At 47.5% G+C, this 21,878-nt stretch overlaps 1 protein-coding gene across 2 annotated transcripts; it reads left to right on the top strand.

Annotated features, from left to right (window-relative positions):
- The first annotated feature begins 8,162 nt into the window (after window positions 1–8,162).
- LOC113988864 lies at window positions 8,163–16,457 on the top strand. 2 transcript variants are annotated; one of them, XM_039383553.1, is made up of 9 exons: window positions 8,163–8,282; window positions 8,366–8,434; window positions 8,512–8,558; window positions 9,737–9,829; window positions 11,946–12,129; window positions 13,457–13,594; window positions 14,683–14,812; window positions 15,633–15,793; window positions 16,297–16,457. In XM_039383553.1, the coding sequence occupies exons 3-8, from the start codon at window positions 8,526–8,528 to the stop codon at window positions 15,781–15,783; spliced, it is 729 nt and encodes a 242-aa protein (XP_039239487.1). In that variant the 5' UTR covers window positions 8,163–8,282; window positions 8,366–8,434; window positions 8,512–8,525; the 3' UTR covers window positions 15,784–15,793; window positions 16,297–16,457. The 2 variants fall into 2 exon arrangements, with proteins under 2 accessions (XP_039239487.1, XP_027578640.2); XM_027722839.2 differs by lacking the exon at window positions 8,366–8,434 and having other exon boundaries at window positions 8,163–8,309.
- Window positions 16,458–21,878: the final 5,421 nt, after the last annotated feature.

Raw genomic sequence — 21,878 nt, 5'->3', positions numbered from 1 at the left:
TATTTGCTGAACACAGTGGAGCACTTGAGAATGGCCTGTAACTGTACCCTATGGTCATTAGTCTGTGGGACAAAAAATAAAGGGCAAAACTCTCTGAAAATGGAGGTGGCAAAGACAAGGGAACTGGGACGGAAAAGGGACAAAGGGTAGATTTATTCATGCAGCAGTTTCAGTTCATCCTTGAGCAATGAAACCACTTTGAGTTTCCAAATATGGGACCTATGCCACCAGATCACTCTAATGGGCCAGGCAGACAGAACCCTGACAGCAACCAGCACCAAGCATGCAGAACAAGAGGCAAAATCCAATTCAAATTTCCACACTCTCCCCTTGATGTGTGATCTGGCTTTCTGCATGTCAGGAGATTTCTGTGGAGTGGTGAATTCTCATTGCGTGCTTCCAAAGTTTTGGATGGGATCCCTAAAAAAAAAAAAATAAAATGTTCAGGATGGAGAGAACCAGATGATTTAATCTGGGTTGTAGGAAGGGTGAGTGAGATAGAGGTGATTGAGCAGCATCAAAGGGTGACAATCAATTTGAATTTCCCCAGAAGTGATGTTGATGCCTGTGTTGCTTCTCCCCGTGCTTTTTCTTTAATTAAATACCAAATGTTCCATTAGCAGTTGGAATAACATGCTGTTCTTGGGGAAAAGAAAACCCGAGTAATCCCTTTATCTGCTAAAATAGATGATTTCTAGTAGATTAAACAATGGCCTTTCAGCTACCAGAGCATAGTTCAGGCCATAATTGAAGTCCTCTCCCTGGCCTCTCCTCGGTCCCTCGCAGCCAGTAGTCCGTGGAGCCCCATCATCAGAGATAACCTCAGTGACTCTTGTCTGCTGTGAGTGTTTCTCCACATGAGGAGATTAGTCAGAGATAAAGCATATTACCTGAAAATAATAAGTGATTATGGTCCCGAACTGTCTCTCCACATTCATTTCATGCTGGTTAACCCTTGCAAAACTGGCTGCTGGTTGGGTTTAGGTCTTTGAAGAGGAGGGAGGGTGAAGGAAGCTTTTCCAGTGGCTGAGTGGAAAAGGAGAAATTCCACCTTTTGTTGTCTGTGTGGGGATTTCTGGGAATGGCAGGAGGCACTGGGCTCCTTGCATTGCTACACCCCACAGTCCGTGGAGGAGCTGGAGCTGTGCCTTGTGGTGTTCTTGTGGGGTCCCATCACCCTCTGCCTCCCCGTGCTGGTCAGCTTGAAGCTGTGGGGTCTTAAAATTCCCTTGCAAGTCATCTTCCATTTACCTGATAACAGCACAGGAGAACACTGGGTGCCCAGTACACACACACACACACACTGCTGCATTTCCACTGCTGCACTGGACAGGACCCTGTTGTGGGCTCAGCTGGGACCTGCAGTATTCCATGCTGTTAAATTATTAGTGTGGACCAGCCCTGCTTTGGGATTCACAGTACTCTCCCATCTCCAGGCACAGCTCAGAGGATATGAACTTCTCAGTGGGCAGTTTTCATGGGACCAGTCTGTTACTGGCAGTGCTGGCTGGGCTGTGTGGATGTGAGATCAGGGCCAAAGAACGGTCCCTGGATGTAGCTAGCCTGACTTGACAACACAAAACCATTTATAGCTGCTGTATTCATTCATCAACAAGACATACAAAAACCTCTTAAGTTTTTTTATAGCAAATTTTCAATATGCCTAGAAGGAAAAAATTATCTAGAAATTCAAGTTGGTTGCCTAGGTAGGATGGAGAGAAGAAATGTAAAAGAAAAAAGCTGAAGAAATGCCTTGAAATCTGCTTGTGGGGGCTCTCTGTTGCTATCACTGCTGGGAGCGAGTTCCTGCGCTGCAGAAAGCAAGTGTCCCGATGGGAAGATATTTTCCTTGGTCTCCCCGCAAATATTACAGGTGAAGTCCTGACCCCGTTCAAGCCACTGGGAGTTTTGTTAATGATTTTATTAGGACCACTGCTGTTTCATTCATAAAAGGCTTCTTCCCAGCTCCTGTGCCATTTACAGCATCCTCTGTCTGTCATCAGGCTGGTCTCCCTGAGTGAGGGGCGAGCAGGTTCATCCTTCTTCCTCTAAACACTTCATCAGCCGCTCCCTTGAAAACTGTAAATAAAGGCCGCTGGGGATAGCTTTTCTGCTTGACCCCTCACCTGAAATGAAAATAAAGGTGACTGAATTTCATCCTGACGCGGAGCTCCTTCCCAGGCTGGCTCTTTCCCGTGGCTGTTGACAGTTACCTGCCAAGCCCCATGGTTACCTTTGATTTTGCTGTAATGACACCTCCATACTTAGGATGGCTCTGGGACTGTAATCCTCTCTGCAGCCTTAACCAATTTATGGGGTAACCTGAGACCAGGCTCTCTCTCCCCCATGGTTTTTCCTCTTGTTAACACTCACTGAAGGCATCAACAAACTAAATGCAAGGGGTTTTATTTTATTGCATGCCCAGGGTTGGTGAATATCTGCATTCACACCTGCTGTAAATCTCAGCCTTTAGAAAGTAGCTGTGTGCACTTGCCACATTAAAATGGCACCATCTTTCATTCCCCCAAAGCGTGCTGCTAAAACAAACTGTTAACAAAACCCAGGCAGTGCTCCAAGGAGCTGTTAAGGGCAGAAGTGAGGATTCAGCAAAGTGGGATTTATCCAGTTTTGCCACAGATTTTCTGTGTGATCTGTAGCTTGCTTTGTCTCAGAGTGCTTTGTCTTTAAAATCCTTCAAGTCGAAGTCCTTTATTTGTGTTGTGTGTTTCAACTGTAAGCTCTTCAGGGCCAGGGTTTTTTTTCGTGTGTCCTGCAGCTTTTATAGTAGCTCCCTGATCTCTAGAGGACCTACCTGTGTGTGTATAATACAGTTATAAAAGCTCAGGCTCAGCTTCATCACAGTGAATGAGGATGTGGTTCCTGCTCCCTAACCTGTATTAATTGGCTTCTCTAAAGGAAATCTTAGGGCAGATGATTTATACAGTGGCGGAAGTAGGAGGAGGATCCCTGGGGAAAGCAAACACTTGAGACTTCAAGGTGGGATGACTCCGGTGGCACACTTCTCTAATGACCATCTGATCCAGGAGGTGCCCGCTTCCTAAGCACAGATCAAAGAGAAAAGGTGACTTCTGAAATGACATGCAACCACCTCTTGCATGGTTTAAATTCTCTCCTCCTGCTTGCGTTTGATCTCACTTTACTTTTCTTGTCACTGGGAGCAGGTGGTTGCTTTATTCTCCCCGACAAGTTCAGATCAGCTGAACAGCTAATGGCTGCAGTGAGAGAATCTCCCAGTTGCATATGCAGTCCAAACCTTGGAGCAGTTGTGGATGAGGCCTGGTTGAGCTCATTCAGAGCAGTCATTGTCCTGCCGAACTTGCCTCTGAGAAGCAGATGCGGTTGTAATGTGAGGTGAGACTCAAGGAAAGCCCAGCTGGCTGATACCCTTGACATGTGGGCATATGGCTTGAGGATTTTCTGTGATGTGCCATAGGTGCACATTTCCTCTTTGTGCATTGTTAGCAAAGGCTCATGCTTGTCATTCTGGGCTCTCAGCTCTATGCGCTGGCTCTGCTGACTGCTGGTGAAAATGTCAGCTCTTGGCCACCATGAGGTGTGTGATAAATGAGATTACGAGTGACAGGCGTAAGTCAAACCAGTGTCATATTGCAACCAGAGTTACATCGGATCAAGAGCCTCCCCGAGATTTGGGTCACTTGTGTGCACTGCTCTGAATTTCATCTGTTATTCCTATTTGTCTGTAAAGCTCCTCTGCATTACTTGTGTGAGCCTATCTCTAATTTTTAACCTTCTCCTTCCAAGGAGAAGGAGAAGCAGAATTTACCTAACAGGCAAGCTCTTAACAAAGCCTGGGATACCTGATACACATAATGGTCCCAGAGGCATGTTTACTTTGAACTGAGTGAGTGAGTGAAAACCATTTTGGGAAGGACTTTTTCACCTCCAGGGACTTAACCTAACGAGGAGAAAAGTGATGTGGTTAAAGGGCTGTTTAAACAACGGGCATTAGGGAGCAGATTTAGGTTCTCCAACAATACAGATATGCATTTGCCTTACACAGGTGCATAAATATGCAATGATTTATATCACAGGACACATTATACAGACAGTGATGAGATTTCAACCATCCTCTGCTGATGGATGCTTTTTGGGGGATAATCACGAACAAACAGCTGATTGTTTTGGCAGGTTACAGCAGAACTGTCCAAAGATTTGGAGCACCACCACTGGGTTCACCAGATGCCCTTGTCTTCTGCACAGAGGAGTGTCTGTGCAACCAGGAGTTTGACTTCGAGGGCTCAGTCCTGTGAGTGATTTAGGTGGCTGGAAGAGAGCTACAGGGGCCTCAGATTTAGGCTGAAGGATGCTGCTTGTTTCTGCTCACATGATGCCCTAAATGGCCCCACCAATTTATCAAGAAAACAGGAGAGAAGGATGAAGTAAATAACTCCATAGGAAACGTGCCCATGCTGGACTGCTGCACTGCCACCAAAGTTCATGTTTTTAGACCCAAATGGGTGACTGACCTCATGCTGACAGAATGAGCTGTCAACACTTGTCCCTTGAAGAAGTGTCTCCCCTCTGTGCTTTGTCTCCTCATGGTGATAACCTGAATGGAGATGCACAGATTACACCCGACCTCCTCCACACGTTGGGGGTCCTGCTTACTGATCACTTCCCTCTTTCAACATCCTCATGGGGGCAATGAATCTTATTCCTAGCCCAAAGAGCACTTTTCAAGGGCTGGGTTGACAGGGAGGTATGTCCTCCTTGGCCATGTGTTCGTGCACTGAGTTGTTAATAGATGAGATGGTTCCCCTGAACCCTGCCAGTATCCAGTGCAGCACCTTGCACAGGAGCTCTGCAGGCTTAGACTGCACCTTTACATTTCACAGATGGGAAAAGATGGCAAATATGGTAAGTTAGGGACAATTTGAGGTGAAATTTATCTCTGTGTCATGTCCTATGTGCTCCTACAGTCTTATTGAGGCTATGAGATGGAATTTCCAGAGGTACATAGATACTTCTAAGCACCAGCAGGATGTCAGGAAAGAGCTGCAGAGGTCAGGTACAGAAATCTCATCATTTTACATTATAATTAAGGTCCTTGACTATAACTTAAACTCCTCCAATCTGATTGTAAAGGACCAGAGCTCAGCTATCAGACCTTAGGGCCCACTGTCAGATTATCCCAAGGTGCTACTAACCCACATCATTGTCTGCCTTTGACAATCTGGTCCTGGCTGTCTTGTTGTAATTTGCTTCTAGGCATGATGTGGAAGGGTCAAAATCACCAGGACCCTCTGAAAACCTCCCTGGATGTTTGGGGTTATCACTGCCTTGAGAAACAGGGGCACTTCCATTCAGGTGAGTGGTTTAGGCTTTGACTCTGGGAATCTGAGCCATAGCCTTCCTGGAGTGAAAATAAATCAATTATTTAAGAACAATTTTTTCCTGCAGGTGTTTATAGCCCAATGTTGGTCTTCAGCATTATATCTTCTGTTTCAGGGATGTGCAGACAGCTACATGGGGAGCAGCCATGCAGGGTAGAGTGAGCTCTCCTCAGTGAAATGCTCCCAGGGCAGGTAAGCTTTAGCAAAACATACAGAAAATATTTAAGTGGGGGAAGGTGGGCAGGAAAAGGCACAGCAAAATCTGCCTGGTGAAAAAAATTTAGACAAAACAACCCCATGGCTGAGATTCAAGGTGACACTGAAGTGCCCGGTGCTGCTTTGAGTAGCAGAGTTTGAATTATGCAGAGGTTAATGGTGCAGGGAAGGGGCAATTCCAGCTTATGTGAAGCCAACACAATATTTCCAGTCACTCCAGCTGGATTTCTCCCACGAACAGCCTGTGCTGAGTGTTGTGGGGATGCCAGGGGATGGATCTGACATGCACGAGCATCCTTCAGCTGTGTCTCCATGTATCAGGAGACTTGAGAGAAAACCAGGACCATTGCAGGGAATTGGTATCACAGGAGAGATGATGGCACTGCAGCCCACTAGCTACTGTAAGGGAAATTTTAAAAAGTCCATATATGTGTAAAAACATTTTTGAAAAAGGCATGTGGCTGGTTTACTTTTCCTCCACATCTGCATTAGCAATGAGGAGGCAGATAAACTCTCTTGGAGGCAGAGGAAGATGAGAACTGGGATTTTGGTTCCTATCCACTTCTAATTGGAATTATGTTGGCAATTACCAGACCCATCTTTTGATATTTGGGAAGAAGAAATGGGAAACTGAACAGTAATAGTGGGCTGTTCCTGCATAAACTGTTCTGGCAAAATGCCTTTTAATTTCATGTGAGCTGTGCCTGCGAGAAGACGGAAGGATCAAGCTATCATCAAGGAAGATTAGGATTTGGAGCCAGGTTTTGGAAATTGTCTTCTATCTCAGTAATGAATCAGACACCTTAGGTGAAATTCGGATCCTACTGAATAAGCATTTTCTTTTTTTGTGTTTAGCAGGGCCAGGGTTTCACCCCTAACTTCAAATACATCCAAACACTGCTGTGCCTGAAGCGTGGAGCTGGTTACCAGTGTTGCATCCTAAAATTTTATCTCATTTATATTAGCCTCGTAGGACCTTATTCTGCTCCCCCTGTAACTGATGGGGGTTCCAATGCTGAGTTCAAGATGATGGGACTGTCCCTCCTTTACCATATTGCATTACAGAACTGTGATATTTTAAAGTGATTCTTCTTAAGTTATATTACTCCTATTAATTCTAGAGTGCAGACTTGGTGTCATTTACGCAAGAAATAGGATCCATTTTATCTGCCCTGGAAGGAAGACACTCTGAGGGCTTACTGATATTTATGTGTTTGACTTTAAGGCAGAAGTTTGTTCCTAATTAATTGAATAAGTGCTTTAATCCCTGGCCTGAGGGCTTCCCATAGAGCATTAGCTGTATTAAGAAGGAAATGGAGTGTAATCCCTTTAATATAAGCACAGGAGAACATGAGAGTTTCACATTTCTGGAAATAACTTCTTTCCTTGTTGTATCATGTATTCTAATATTAATTTGCATAAAATGCAGTGGGGACGAAGGGCTTCTCTTCCTTTCTAACACCAGTGCTGAGCTGTTTGCAGCACACAACCCTTGCCAGAGCATTAACATCCTTGGGCTCCAGTTGCACGCTGGTGCCTGACAGTGTGCAAGGAGAAATAACTCTTGGAATTCAGCTCATTCTAATGGTGCCTGTGAACACAGGTCCGTGACTGGCTCTCCTCTGTGGAGGATCCTGGAGCTGAGATCTCATCTTTCTGGCTCATCACCAGCATTTACTACTATTTGCATCACTGTAGTGGCAGAGAATCTCATTTCCGAACCGATAGCCAGGCCCGTGTAGCTACAGAAATTGGAGTCCTGGAGGAGATTCAGCTCACCAAACACAGGCTTTCTGAGAAATCAGTTTGTTTCAGCCCCGACTCTGTACCTACACTGGTCACATGAGCTGGGCTAAATGAGCCAGGAAGTCAGGAAGGATCAGCTCAGAGGGAGATGCTGTCCTTGTGGACATCTGAAATTTGGCAAGATTAGTCCTTTGATGAAATGCATCCAAACCTGGTCAAGGCCTGACATTTTTTAAAGAGTAAATACTGCTTTGTGGATCTGATCTGGTGTTCCTGTCTATCTGTGGGACAGAGGACTCAATCTGAGCATCTCCAGTTGTCTCCTGTTGCTCATCAGAGGAAGAGAGTGGCAGCATCTGAATGGGACAGTTCAGGTGTACTCAGCCACCCTCTGAGTCCAAGTGGAGATCCTTGCCTGCCTTACTTCTGTGGTGTTCCCATCCTGCCATGCAGAAGGTAAGGATGCAGTTTTCTTCCTGTCAACACACTCACAAAGTACGTCCTTTCCTCCCCTGTTTCTCCATCTTTTGCTCCCATCTTTAGCAGGAGCTGGAGGTGCTTCAAGAGCTAACAAAGGGAAGGCTTTTTCCTTCTCCCAGCCACGTGTCCCCAGCATGGCTGGATTCAGCTGAAGGAATGGGTAACAGCTCCCCTGTAGGACTGTTGTGTGCCTTCTCCTCCAAGAAACAATCCCCAACCCCTCCAGGCTCCCCCTCCCCCCTCCAAGGCCTCCAGGGTTCTGAATTACAGTTGTGTCACAATGGGACAGAGTTTTCCCTTGACCCTGGAAACCCCGTGGCCACACAGGCATTGGTGGATCCCATCCCAGACATACCCTGTCCCAGGAGGTCACACCTGTTCACCCTCTGGGTGGCTCTGGGGCTGCTGGTGGTGGGATGCCTCCGTCTCATCCCTTCTGGGTTCCAACAGGCTGCGTCCCCTGAGGTGTCCATCTCCGTACATCCTGGTTGGGTAAATTTTGCTTTGCTGAACTTGAATGAAGTCAGTCACACTCTTGCCAATTTTAGGTGCCCAGGGGTCTTGCGGCCCCAGCTGAACCCCCTTCCTCCTGCCAGTAGCCAGCTTCAGACCTCCAGGTACCCTATCCCCCATTGTGGGATGGAGGAGTGGATCTGGTTTGCTGGTTTTTAACTGAGTGACTTTTCTGGTGCAGGTTCCTGGTTCACCATGGACCTGATGAAGAATGCAAGGCGATGGAAGGTGAAGTACGCACAGGACTCTCATCCTCAGTGGTGTTTGAGTAATGGGTTTGCTGAGTCTGCTGGTCTGGGAAGATAATAGGAACTGGTGACAATGGGATCCTGGGTCCTGGCCAAAGGCAGACACTGATCTGGGAAGCCCAGAGGGGAGAAAGAGTGAAATGTTAAGAAAAAAAGTACTGAGAATATAAAATATAAAATATAGAATATAAAATATAGAATATAAAAGTGGATGACTGGCAAGGCAAGGTGTAAGGAGCCCTCCCTAAGGTGCTGTGTGCCAGTGGATTTATTAGTAGGGGATTATGATTAGTAGGGATTCCTTTTAATCACAGGGAAATGGGAATGCAGACCCTGCCTTGGCTGGCCAAGCCACACCTGTGTGGTGAATGTGTGTGTAGCAGTGGAGATCACAGTAACACCTTCAATTAGAGCTCATCTCCCCCAGCCCTTGCCATGCACTGACAAGTTATCACATCTAATGCTTTAGTATGAAAACAGCTCTTGGACCAGCCTGAAAGCTCATCTCACCAGCTTTCCTGGCTCCAGCAGTGCTCGTGGTGCATGCTGAGGGAGAAGACACAGCTAGTGCTTTCTCCCTAAAATCCTCTCCCAGAGTTTGCACTGCAGGGATTTTCAGGGTGAGGGCAGGTGTCACTGGCCTCATATCCCCTGGCAGGGTTTTCCTCCATGGTTTCTCCAGCCACTTTGCAGAATGAGTGTTGACATTAGCCAGCACTTTAAATATGGGATAAGCACATAGGAAATGTTACTGAGATAGAAGATGGAAGCATGTGCTGATTTAACTTGAGAGACACTGGACCTAGCAGCTGATCAAAGTATTTCAGCAGCTTTATATTAATGCTCTGCCTGGGGCCATCCAGGCAGTCAGAGGAAGCTTGAGAGAGGCAGAAGGAAGGTGTTTGTTGCAAGGAACTGCCTGGGACAAGAAGAGCCCCAGAAACCATTGCCAAAAGAGGATAGGACCTTCCTGGCCACCCTGCTTGGGGCTTAACTGAGCAAGGAGTTGCCTCAAGTGGCCCACGGGACAGAGACTGTGCCCAGAAGAGCAGCTCATCTCCTTCTGAGCTATGAGGGAGCATTTTGGGTTTGTCACTGCTTTTGAAGGCTTCCTCTGAGGCTTAGTGTTTCCTTGTGTTTGCCTTCTCTCACTTTTAGCTGCCTGCAGCACTGGACATGTACAAGAGTATGTACCAGAAAGACTTTTGCTGGCACAACACCTACGAGCCACCCAACCAGGAGAACGTACCGGTACCGTGGTCTTTTCCTTGCTTGTCTCCTTAGCCCATTGCTGTCAGCTCCCCTCTCGTGGCTACAGGACAGTTGGGGACTGGGATGGTGCCAGGGGGGCAGCGGGCACGGGTGCTGCCTGCACTGGCAGGGTCTGCTTTGGTCCCCACCGCTGTGACCCACCAGCAGGTCCCATCATGCCCAAATGCCCTTGGCTTGTGCCCCCATCTCTTCTGCGGGAAATCCCCCTCACACCCTCCGGTAAAGCTGTTCGTGGGGAGTGATGCTAATTACACTCATTAAGTCAGGGCACTAACGACTGGTTGCTGAACCGGTGCCTAAGCCTTGGACTCCTATTGCTCCCCGTGGGGCTGATGGAGTGCGTCAGGATTAGACCCATCCCGGTACTGCCTTGAGGAGGGGCATTGCGTTTGGGATGGAGATGGCTCCTTGCCCTGACACGGGCCTGAGAAGACTTCTGCGGGGAAGCTGAGGTTGTTTTTTCTCTAATCTCCTTGCAGTGCTAGCGACCCCCTGAGCTATTTAATCTGATTTGCCTCGCTCTGCCTGCCCTGGCTTAATTGCTTGTGGCAGCCCGGTGGGGACAGCTGCGGTTTGCACTGGGCCACTGCGGAGAAGTGGTGGGGGGCATGTTCGGTTGCTAAAGTGCTTTGGGCTCATACGCTCACGAGAGAGGGAAAAAAAAAAGTTGAGGTTGGGGAGGAAAAGGGGGGGGGCAGCAACAGAGAAATCATTGTGTGAAGGTGCCCGCCGGGGCAGAGGGGCTGTCTGCGGCCACCGCTGCCATCCTTGCCTGGGCAGCAGCCTGGGGAGCCCTCTCCTCTCTTCCCCTCTCCTCCCCTCTCCCCTCCTCCTGCCCCGGGGAGCGCTCCCGCTGCCAGCAGCCTTCATTAGCGGTCCTGATCGGGGCTCCCGCTGTTCTCCGGGCTGGCGAGGGCTTCCCGGGCAGCCCCGGCCTTAGGTGGCTGCTCCACTTCCAGGAGCCCAGACCCTGGCTGAGAGGGCAGGGTTTAACCCCTGCCTGCTGGAGCACAGCTTCCAAGCCACACATCTCAGTTTCTTTTCTTTTTTTTTTTCCTTTATTTATTTAATTTAATTTAAAAAAAAATTATTAATTTTATTTTCTGAAGGCTGCACGCTTGCTGTGGAGGTCGTGATGTAGTTTGGGAGATAAGAAAGGAGGGAGCTATGTCTGATTCTCTTGGGTTGCAGCTCCCTTTGGCTCCTTATTAGTTCCCAAGCCCTGCTGAGGAAAGCTCTCCCACTGGGGAGCATGATGATGAGGTACTTGAGAGGCCCAGGTTTCCCTCTTGGCCCTGATAGGATTCGTTCGTTTTTTAAGCGGATAAAACAAGTGTGATGTGAAATTTTGGGCAGTGACCTGCTCCTAAGGGAAAGGTGGGGAACTCCTTGGGTTAAGGAAGAAAGCACTGGCTGGTGAACCACCTGCACCATGGGCTCCTGGAGGCTCCTGTGCCTCTGGAGATGTCCTGTGAGGAGCTCTGGCCATCCTCAGTAGGGGAAGCTCCCAGATACAGGTAGTTCCTGTAGCTCTGCAGCCTCCACCTGCCCTACTGTCAGCACGACAAAGGAGAAATCACCTTTAGGAGAGCTCTAAGGACCTTGGAGACTCAAAACAACAAAATAAAACCCACGGAGACCCAACAACCACCTGTGAAGATGGTTCTTGCTGGCCCCAGCAGCATGGCAGAACTCATAGCAGGAGAGTCCCTTCCTGAGCCCCTAGAAAGAAGCATCTGGAGATCCAGTTGCAGCTGGAGAGGAGGCAGCAGCTCCTCCAGATCAGCCACACCAGCAACCCCTTTAGCCTTTCCCTGACATGACCCTCTCCCACCATCAAACCACTGCTTGTGCTGTGGCTCCCTCCCTCCCTCCTACTGCCCAGCAGAGTCCCACGCTGTAAGATAGGCAGAGAGGGGAAGCTGTCCCTGCACTTTCAATGACAGTTATGGATCTGTCTTGTGTCTGTTGTATCCTCAGGGATACTGACCCCACCAAAGCCCAAGCTTTGCTGTGCATGGGTAGTGATGGTGCTTTAGCAGCTGCCCTTCCCAGTCGCTGCCTCTCCATTCACATGGGGCTTTTTTTCCTGCAGATAACTTCATACCATCCTACTTCAGATGGCTACGTACCAAGGTGCTACCTACCCAAGTCCGAGCCTCCCGTCCGAGCGACACCAGGCCGGTCAGGGAAACTGGAGATCCTTGCTGAGCCACAGGAAGGGCTGCTCTGTTGTTGCCGGGATCTCCCACCTCCTGCTCCAGCAGCCGAAACAGAAGGTAACCCCCAGTGCTGGCACCAGCCACTCTCAGACAGCTGACTGACCGCATCTAGCCACCTGAGGGTGTGTCTACCTGGGCCTCTGCCAGCCCCACCAGCCCGTGGTCCGTGCTGGCTGCACACGCATGGATGGCAGCATCCCGATGGTGTGTCGGTGCTGGGCTGAGCCTGGTGAGGATTAGCAGCATGGGCACAGCACCCTGTCACCACAAATGCATCTCCCAGGCCAGCTCAAAGCACAGATGCAGTGAGCTGGGGTCTTGGAAACATCTCAGTGCATGAAGAGCCCCTGCTAGCGAGACAGAGTCTCTTAAGGGTTTTATCTTCACAGGTCTGTTGAGACAGAGGGAGATGCAGTTAATCCCACGTTGCAGATCATGAACAGAAATGCAGGGAGGCAAGAGGACTCTGGGGTTGAGCATGGGGGATTTGGGTGGTTCAAGCCCCTTCTGTTAGGGGCATCTGTCTGACAGCAAATGCAGCAGAGGGGCTGGTAGCCAGCCCTCAGCCACGCCATTTAACAGCTTGCTTGCAAGGATTAAAACGCTGATGGGAAGACAGGAAAGCTCCTGCTTGAGAGGGAAGAGGGCAGCATTGCTCAGCAATGCTTCAGAAGCAAACAGAAGACATGGCCAGGGATGTCTTCTCTGTTCCCTGAACTGACCTCTCCCAGAGTGGGATGTCTGTGTTTAGATCCTTTCATGATCAGTGGGGAGCAAAGACACAGCCATCTCTGTAGCTTAAGTGCCACCCTGAAGATGAGTTGAAGTAAGCCCCAACAGGCTTTCTGTCTCTCCACTCACTAGAAGGAGATTCTGGACAAGCAGCTCTTATGGATATGTCTCCACATGGACAGTCAATTGTCCATTTGGACAGTCCATTTAGGCTCCACTTAACATCTGAGAGCTTTGAGCATCTCCTTGCCAAGCCCATCTGAAGCTGTCTTGTGCTAATGACAAAACTGCTGAGGGTTTTTCCCTTCCTGCTCTGCCCCTGTGTATCCCAGCAGTGCAGGACTTCCTACAAACCTTTCCCTTTCATACACAGACCTCCTGCCCTCCCAGGCAATGTGGAGACATCATGGCTCCTTCCACTTGCTTTACATCAACATAAATCCTTCCCCTACTTGTGTCATGAACCAGATCAATGCAAAATTGATGCACCTCAGCAAAACTCTGCTGAGCTGACTGGGTCTCCCCCGATTTATGCCAGCTGAGACTCCAACTTGCTCTGGTTGTTCACTTGCTCCCACCCAAGGGTAGGATTTGGGTGAGTGATTGATGGTGATTCCTGACTAATGCACCTTCTTCTGCTCCAATGTCTCAGGGACGATGCTGCACAGGGAGAAGGTGTCCCCAGGGTTGGTCTCCTACGTGCAATTCACCCAGGATTTGTACCGGGAAAGGCTGGACAATGCTGATCAATACAAAAACAAGATCCTGGGCTCATCTATTGTGATGGAAGGTCAGTGGATGGAGGTTCTGGCAGCTGCCCCTTGTGAATGACTGGTGGCCTTCAACCTGGCTTTGGGTTTTTTAAATTAATGCGAGACTGAGGAAGGTGAAGGGAAGGTGATTGGCACAGGAAGGGTCCACAGAGCCCCCATAACCACCTGCTCATCATTGGGGAGAAGCAAGGCAGAGAAAAACATTTATCTTCTAGAAGAGGCTGGAGTGTTGTAAATGATTTTTCTTTCATCCCAGTTTCCATAAGGGCCACCCCATGGAGCACAGCCCTGCTCAATGTGGTCTCCCTGGAAATAATGTCCCAGCACAGGAACTGCTGCTGCAACCACCCGGGCTGCATTAACAGCCTGACATGGTCATGCACGTGTGAAATACCTGTAACCTCAGCCTCAGTGAAAACAACAAAATTACTAATGACTCATTATAGAAATGTGTCATTTTTAAAATACACAGAAAATCTGAAACGTCTGCAATGGGCAACCCTGCTTTGTTGTGAGTGAGACGTTGTGAGATGTTTATCCACAGGCAGATATGCTCGATCAGGATGCACATCAAGCTGTTAACATACAGATGAGACATCTCTGGAAGGATTGGATAGGAGATGGCGCCCCTTCAAACCACTCCCACAGGGATTTTTGGGGAAGATGATAGCATAACAGATGTGATGGTCCTCACTTAGGGGTTAAGTGGGCCATGAATCTCTTCCCTTGTTTAGTTCCTGCTTAATGGCATGATGGAAAAGAAAATCTAGGCAGGTGGGGAAAATATATACCAGGTGACAAGTCAATGTCCAGATGGGAAGAGCACAAGATATCATTTCCAGGTCTGCTTTGTGTGGCTTCCCTCACACATAAAAGGCTATGGAAAATAAGGGCTGGATAACCTCATCTAAAAGACCTTATCTATATCAGGGAAGCAATTTTTGCATTTTCCCTTGGCTAATCCCTTCATTGTGGTAGCTCCAGCAGGAACACTGGAAGCACAAACAGCCAATGGAGCTCAGAAGGGGAACACTCAGACTGCGTGATACAGGAGACAGAGACTCCCCAAAAAAGTCTTTAAATTATTTGGACTCTCTTTCACTAGACTACTCTGTACCTGACTGGAGAAGTACCTACCAGCTGGATTTCCCACGCCGGAGAGGAGTCCATGGTGGATTATACACAGAGCAGACGAGGCCTTCTCCCGTTTTCCCTGCAGACAGCCGCCTCAACCAGTAAGGGAGAAGTGGGCCGGGGAGGAGAGGGTGGATGGTGGGAGTTGGAGGCAGGGTAAGAGTAGGGCAGGGAGGTTTTGGAGCTGGTCGGAATTGGGCGGTGTTTCTCAAGTGTATTTCTCCCTGTTCATGTCATGAAATCAGCCCAAAGGAATTCCCTCAGGGACAAATCCATTCTCAAAACATGCTTAGCCTTTTCTTGAAAAGTTTTGCAATTGGGTTGATAAGGGTGGGGAGACAACTGCTGGGACAGCCTCATCCCTGTTGAAAGAAGGTGCTGAGATCTCTGTGGAGCTGGGGCAGGAAGCATGTCTCGTCATTTCCATGCCCAGGCTTCCCCTGGGAAAGGGCTCTCTCAAATCAAACAGGGCTGTTTGAAACGTGACTCATCTACACACTATGAACCAAACAGGCATAAACGGCTCCTGAGTTCTCATTTCTCACTGAAAGCCAATTCCTCCCTGCTGCCTCATGCCCCCCACCTTCCCCTAACACACATATATTTCAGCTCTGCATTGAAGATTTTGATCTGTGATCCTGGAGTTATATGTGGGCTGGAGGCTGAGCCTGTGTAATGGTTGATCCAGGTGGGAGATTGATCCCAGTGACAGCCGTGTGCGTCGCAGCATCTGCGCCATTCCTGATGGAGACAGGCTGTTCCCTCTCTTCCCAACACCAGCTGGATATGGTTTTGTTTGCTCTACACAGTCTCCTGGCTGGGAGGTCAAATGCTGCAGAAGGGGAGGCAGGTTCCTTGTCCTGGTGCAGGAAGCAGAGAATGGAGCTTCTCTCCTTCTCCCCTTCTCCGTGTTTTCTGCAGGGGCCGCTGGGTATCTGAGTATGCAGACAGCTACAGTGTTTTCTTGAAGAAGCTGGACTGGTCCACTCCAATCCCTTGTCCATGGATGCTGTCTGGGAAGGATATGCGATGGAGACCGCGATGCACACCACGATGCCCTGAGTGGTGCTAAGGTGGCCATGGTAAGTACCAGGATTACCCGTTTTGGCCCTGAGACTTGGGATTTCAGGGACTGAGGCAGTGGGGAAAAAGTATATTCAGTCGTCGTAAGACCTGGCACAAAATACTGTGAGACCTGAGATAAAATGGTAAGAGCTTCGCTGCTGGAATGTTCTTCTGAGTAGCAGCATTTGTCCCTGCTCATTGCAGGAGGGCTGGACTAGATGACCTTCACAGGCCTGTTCCAACCCAAACCATTCTATGATTCTACAGTTTTCTGGGCTCCTAGAAAGTGGTTATCCAATCAGATCTAATTAGTGGGAGAATATTTTTCACCATGAGGGTGGTGAAACACTGTCTGGGTACAGAAGAGGGAGGGGAATGGCATGAAGATTTTCACTGGGTGATAAGACTGGGTCTGAGCAGCCTCATCTAAGCTGGCCCTGGTAGACCATGACACCTACATTATTCCATGGCTTTCTGGTTTCTTTTAGTGTGTGTTACTTATGTTGTTCTGTGATTACAGCTCTTTGGCCCTCCAAGCTGCCTGTAATATTGGTCATCCAAGACCCTGAAAGCCTGGAAACGTCCTCTCTTCCAAACCATGTCTATCAGATGTGAAACGTATGTCAAAGACCTCTTTAAGTGCAAATTATCATTAAAATCTCCCAAGAACCTCAGCTTTTATCATTGTCAGAAAAAGACTTTTTTGGGGGAACTGTCTGGGCTACAGAGCCAAGTCCACTTAGGCAGTTTCAATTTATGTACTTTAAAGAAAACTTGATGGTAAACTTTGTCTCTCAGCAAGAAGTATTGTGTATTAAACAACATTGCTTGTGTTAATTTACTCTCTAAATCTTTGTGCAATCAGGGGGTGGAAAATATCCATGTTATCCAGGGCAATTGAGTGCCAGCCTTGCAGAACTCCTTCCCCTCGTTTGTATTTAACACCTTTTTGCAGGGTTTGGCCATCAATTTCAGCTAATGCTCGGCAAGCTGGAATTGAGTTTGCCGTGTCAATTTTGGAGATTTCTAGGATTTCTGAAAGGAGCAAGGCGGCTCCCAGCCTCAAGATGGCAATGGAGAGCCGCCGATCCCAGACCCGAGAAGGGCTGACAGCCCTTTTGCTGTGGCTTTAGCGACCTGACTTTGGGTCTTCTAAATTGATGCCAGAATTGTCCTAGAGTAGATGGTGTAGAGAAACCTCTCCTTGACTCCTGAAAGGCATTTGTTTTAATGGACATCCTTGCAGTATTGAGGGATAAGCATGAGCTAAAATATCAGTATTAAAGACAGCAAATAACTTATTTTACAGTATTATCAAGCATCCCTAGATCTGCTGGTGATAGGGACTATGCAGACACAGCAGCACGCTGGTCCCTGCCTCAAGGACTTTATCATCTAAGGGAATCACCTCTCCTGCTTCCTTACACTCCGCAGGTGTTTCAGCCCATCACCACTTACCCATGGCAAATTTTACCAATTCACTTGCTGTAGAACCTTAGGAAAGTCACATGCATGGCTGTATTTCCCCATGAGAAGAGAAGCACTGGGGGATTTAGCAAAAGGCCAAGCTCCAACCAGATGCTACAGGGAAGTAGAAGGGTCCAGTATTTCTGCAAAGCTGCTCTGGCCTGGGACATTGCTGACCACAGCTCATGGATCCTGAGGGTGACATAGAGTATTTCCACTGGAGTTAAGTACAGTGGACTAGTGCCAATTTTTGAGGGCTGAAACAATGAAACTACCTTTAACTTAAAATATAGGGGAAAATACTTGCTTACATCAGAGACCCCTGAGGAGACAGTTTGACTTGTTTGGGGAACGAGGCCATGAGACTAGAGATGTTCTCAATGGGAAGACGTACTTTTGCACCACTTAGAATTAATCCCATGGCCTTACTGATAGTTTTCTCTCACGAAAAAGCATCTTTATCCTACATCCCGGTGGTGCAGACAGGCTCCTCCAGCTGATTTCCACACTGCTCCCCGGTATCGTTTTGTTACGCTGGCTGGGGCTGTGTCTAGATGAAAGCTCAGAGCACATATACAAGGTAAAACCACTAGGAAAAAGCATGTTGCTAAATGCTAATCAAAATGGGCAACCACGGTGGAAACAAATGTCTGAATCAGAATATACGGTTGTGCTACACCTCGTCAGGAGCACTAATGAGGATAATCAATCCGGCAGATGGATGCTGGGTTTGCTAAAGTGGTCCTTAACTGTGTGCCAGGGAGAAGGAAGGAAGCTGCTGATACTGAAGATAAATGTCCTTCCTGGGTTTTCTGGCAGCAATGCTTGCTTAGGCACTTCCCACTTTTGGAGACCAGGCTTAGAGACGTGGCTTTGGAAATCTGCTCTCACACATTTCAGTCCCTGCCCAAGATCCAGCCTGTTGTATCCCTGTCTCCTGCCATTTCTTTTCCCAGAATTACATTTATTTTCTTCCAAACATTTGTTTCTTCAGTCCTCATTGCCCCATCCCAACATGTCTACCATGGCAGTGATAGCTGTTAATGCTTTTTTTACCCCTCCCAACTCCTTGCTAATGGAAATGGTGATGGTCCCATGGCAGTTCAAACACACAAAAGGGCTCTCACACTGCCCCAGGGAGTCACTTCTGTGTTGTAACAGGGGACATTCAGACTGCATGCAAATATATCCAGGTGACAGAAAATCAGCCTCTCTACTTCCCTGGTGGTTCTGTGATGGATTCTCTTCACGTGAGTGACACAGGGTTAACATCGAAGAGCACTGGGGTCAAAAAGAGGTGAGAAGCTCTAGCTAATACTGACATTACCTCAACACCATTAGTTTTCAGTCCTTTTTCTGCACAACCTGGGCTCACAGTGCCAGATGACGCCAGCCATGACATCAACAGGATTCAAAAAGGAATGCAGCAGGTTTTACACTAGTAGCAAAGTCCAAGAGGAAAACCCCAAAACAACAGAGAGAAACAAGTTGGGCATGAGTCAGAATGTGGCTGGTGGAGATTAGGAGATGCTTTCCAGGACCTTGTTGCCTTGTTATTGCTATGGTTGACCTGAGGCATATTTCTTCAAAGCATTTGGTGCTGCTCTGTGTCCAAAACAGGGGAACATTCCTGGATGGAGGCTGCTGTGATCCACCATTTCTCTGGTGGGAAACTCACTGGAGCCATGAGAAGGACTTCAAGTACAAGTGGTAGCATCCACAGAGGGTCAGAAACATGTTTCCTCTTAGATACTCGGTGCCATCACAAGGAGCACAACCCAGTGAATGCAAAGTTTGCATTCACCAAAATACAACTTTAGGGAAAACAGGTTTTTGGTAAGGCTGAAGTGATGCTTTTTGTGTGAGTGCCGTAGTGCCATCTCCTGGGTGGAAGGGGAAATTCTCATTCTGGAAGTGAAACATGTAGTCCCAACACCCCTGGCTGTGCACGTTCAGTCATCACCAGCTGGGTGTGTGCCTCCTCCTGCTAAGCTGTTAAAGAAATGTCTTCCTCATGATTCATAATGGAGATGTCTGTTGAGGGCAAAGGGTGCTCTGGATTCATCCCTGATCATCGCCATGAATATTGAAGTCATGTTTTCCATCTTTAACTTCTTTTCTATTTCCCAGTATGGAGAGCAGACTGAACCCTAAGCCTTACTTCATGCATCCTTTATGGAAATATTCATTCAAAATGATCATAGGTTGGGTAATCCAATAATGACTGGTTTTATACTTTGAGGCTTTTTAGATCTCTCCACAAATTATCTCATTATACATCAGAGGCGTAAAACTTCCTTGTTCAATAGTTTAATGAATCTCACAGTGCTGAAAGGCAGGCTAAAATATGTCTGTGACCATGCTGGTCCCCACAACAGAGCACCTAGTTTACCAAGGAGGGACTGAACCCTCAAATGTATTTGATGCTGCCTGCAGCTTGCATGGGAACAGGAAAAAATTCCACTACAAGCAGCTTCATTGGAAGAGCATGATTAGGAAGATGGGGTGGTTTGTGACAGAACAGGCATAAATTTTCAGATGTAATGGGAAGCTGAATTTAGCCCAGAAGAGTCCCAAGCATCAGTGCTTGGGATTTCAGTGGTATAATGTGACTCCTATAAAGAGAAGCATCTGCACTAACACTGCTTGCACACCTTCACTGCCCTGCAAACAGTGTTGGTCATGGATGCTACCACTTCTTGGAAGGTTGTAAGGACATTCAAGGGCTGATCCTCAGCCCATCACTGAGCAATCGCCTTTTCCTCTTGTTTTGGACAAAATTCTTCCCATGGCTACCACCCAACCCACAATTATGCAATAAATCATCCAGCATATGCTTATTGTTAATAGAGCAACAGTTAAGGTTGTAAATCCACTGTTTCCTGCAGCCAGGTCCCCTCTGGTCAGCCCTGACCACAGCTCAGCAACCAACCTGAGCAGAAATTATAAGCAAAGGGAAAGAACTTGCCAATTAATATATTTCACCAAACCATGATTTTTGTCAAGGGACGATGATAAAACAACTCTTTTTGAATAATACGGTTTTAAAGAAACTTTCTTGGACAAATGATAGAGTCCAAAACAGATGGAGAGAAAGAGAGAGGAGAAGCATAAAAGGTTTATTGTGTTGACGTGGCAGTCCAGAACAAAAGCAACTGCCAGCTACTACACCCCATTTCCCTAAAATCAAGTCTTTTGCTTTCCAACCAGCCCCAACTGGCCTCATGCCTGTTTCCATGCTATTTCTGTGTGGTAGCTCAGGTGCTGTCAGTGTTTGGGACCACATCTGCCAGGCATGAATGTAGGACACCACCTTCACAGAAATTCATAAGCACTTAGATGATCTACACTGCCTTTTTTTGGGCTTGCTTAGATGAAGAGAGTTTCTTTGACTGGGTTAAAAATGACATGAATCACCCAGCAGAAAATGAAAGGGGATGTATTCCTGAGCTGTGATGATTCATTATCTGGTATACAGATCTGCCTGATGCTGCTGCAAGACAAACGTGAGTTTGCAGTTATAAATGACCAACTGACTGGCCTGTGCTCTGCTCAGAGGCAGGTACCAAAAGCTTTGTCTCAGTCCTTGTTCTTTTGGGAGGAAACACACGTGCCTGCTGTTGGGCTTGGCACTGGCACCTCCATGTGCCTCGTGGTCAGCTTGCTCACTGCTTGATGGATTTGCCTCCATCAGATACAAACCATCCTGGTAAAACTTGGAGTTTTCCACTGATACTATTTTTTTTTTAAAATTACAAGCAACATATTCTGTAATACATTTTGATTTTGCCCGTATTTTTCAGTTCTCCTTTGATGAGTTCAAAGCAAAATGTTTCAGCCCAAGCCTGGGCTGACCCCTCTATGTTTTACTTTCCTCTTTAGATATTTGGTCACCGGACCTTCAGAAAACTGTCTTTTGGGTGGCTTGAGCCTTCCCTTTACTTTGCAGATCATTCCTGGTGCAGAGGACCATCTCAGGTATGGTGGGATTATGTGGCCTTTCTAGACCTAAGCAGTGATGCTCTCCCAGTGAAGAGTGGTGCCATCCAGCCAGGCCTGTCCTCCAAAGCAGGAGTCAGTCTTACATGGAACTCAACCAATATGAAACATTTCCCTTTTTTTTAACATTGTTAAATGGAAACATGCTATAATATTTGGAGACATCCAGCTGTATGTGTCACTCAGCGGTAAAATGAGATACCAGAGCAGTAGGAAAAAATAAGTAGGTTTTAATTCTCTGCAGGCTGGATATCAAGGGAGAATATTCCCACAGATGATACATGGCTCCTGGGTGGGTTGCTGATAATGAGCCAATTAATTAAACAGGTCAGCAGGGCAAACAGTCACATCAGAAAGCTCCTGCTCTAATCAACACATGAGAGCCTTCCAGCCTGGAAGCTGCTCCTTCCTCTGCCAACTGCTCCTGGTTTCCATCACGGTCCACACTATGAGATTCCACTGTATTTATCCAAGGAATGTGCATATAAATGACATAAATAATTACAAAAAGTTAAAACAAGCACTTCAGTATTTTATTTCAGTCATACAATCTCAAGTGTCACATCAAAGAGCAGATACAGGCTATGTTCCACCTGTATAATTACCTACACCCTCTTCAATTCAGCTGTGACACTT

The sequence above is a fragment of the Pipra filicauda genome, unplaced genomic scaffold, assembly GCF_003945595.2.
Source record: "Pipra filicauda isolate LSUMZ 115617 unplaced genomic scaffold, ASM394559v2 scaffold315_size853536_pilon, whole genome shotgun sequence".
Lineage (NCBI taxonomy): Eukaryota > Metazoa > Chordata > Aves > Passeriformes > Pipridae > Pipra > Pipra filicauda.
Note: the sequence above shows the minus strand (reverse complement) of the source record. Positions and strands in the feature narration are given on the sequence as shown.

Bases quoted from the DNA above. Each gene is read 5' to 3' on its own strand.
- LOC113988864 (XM_039383553.1), top strand. From the start codon at position 8,526: ATGGACCTGATGAAGAATGCAAGGCGATGGAAG. The intron at 12,130-13,456 runs GTAACCCCCAGT...CCAATGTCTCAG, and splicing joins TCCAGCAGCCGAAACAGAAG to GGACGATGCTGCACAGGGAG. The intron at 13,595-14,682 runs GTCAGTGGATGG...CTCTTTCACTAG, and splicing joins CTCATCTATTGTGATGGAAG to ACTACTCTGTACCTGACTGG.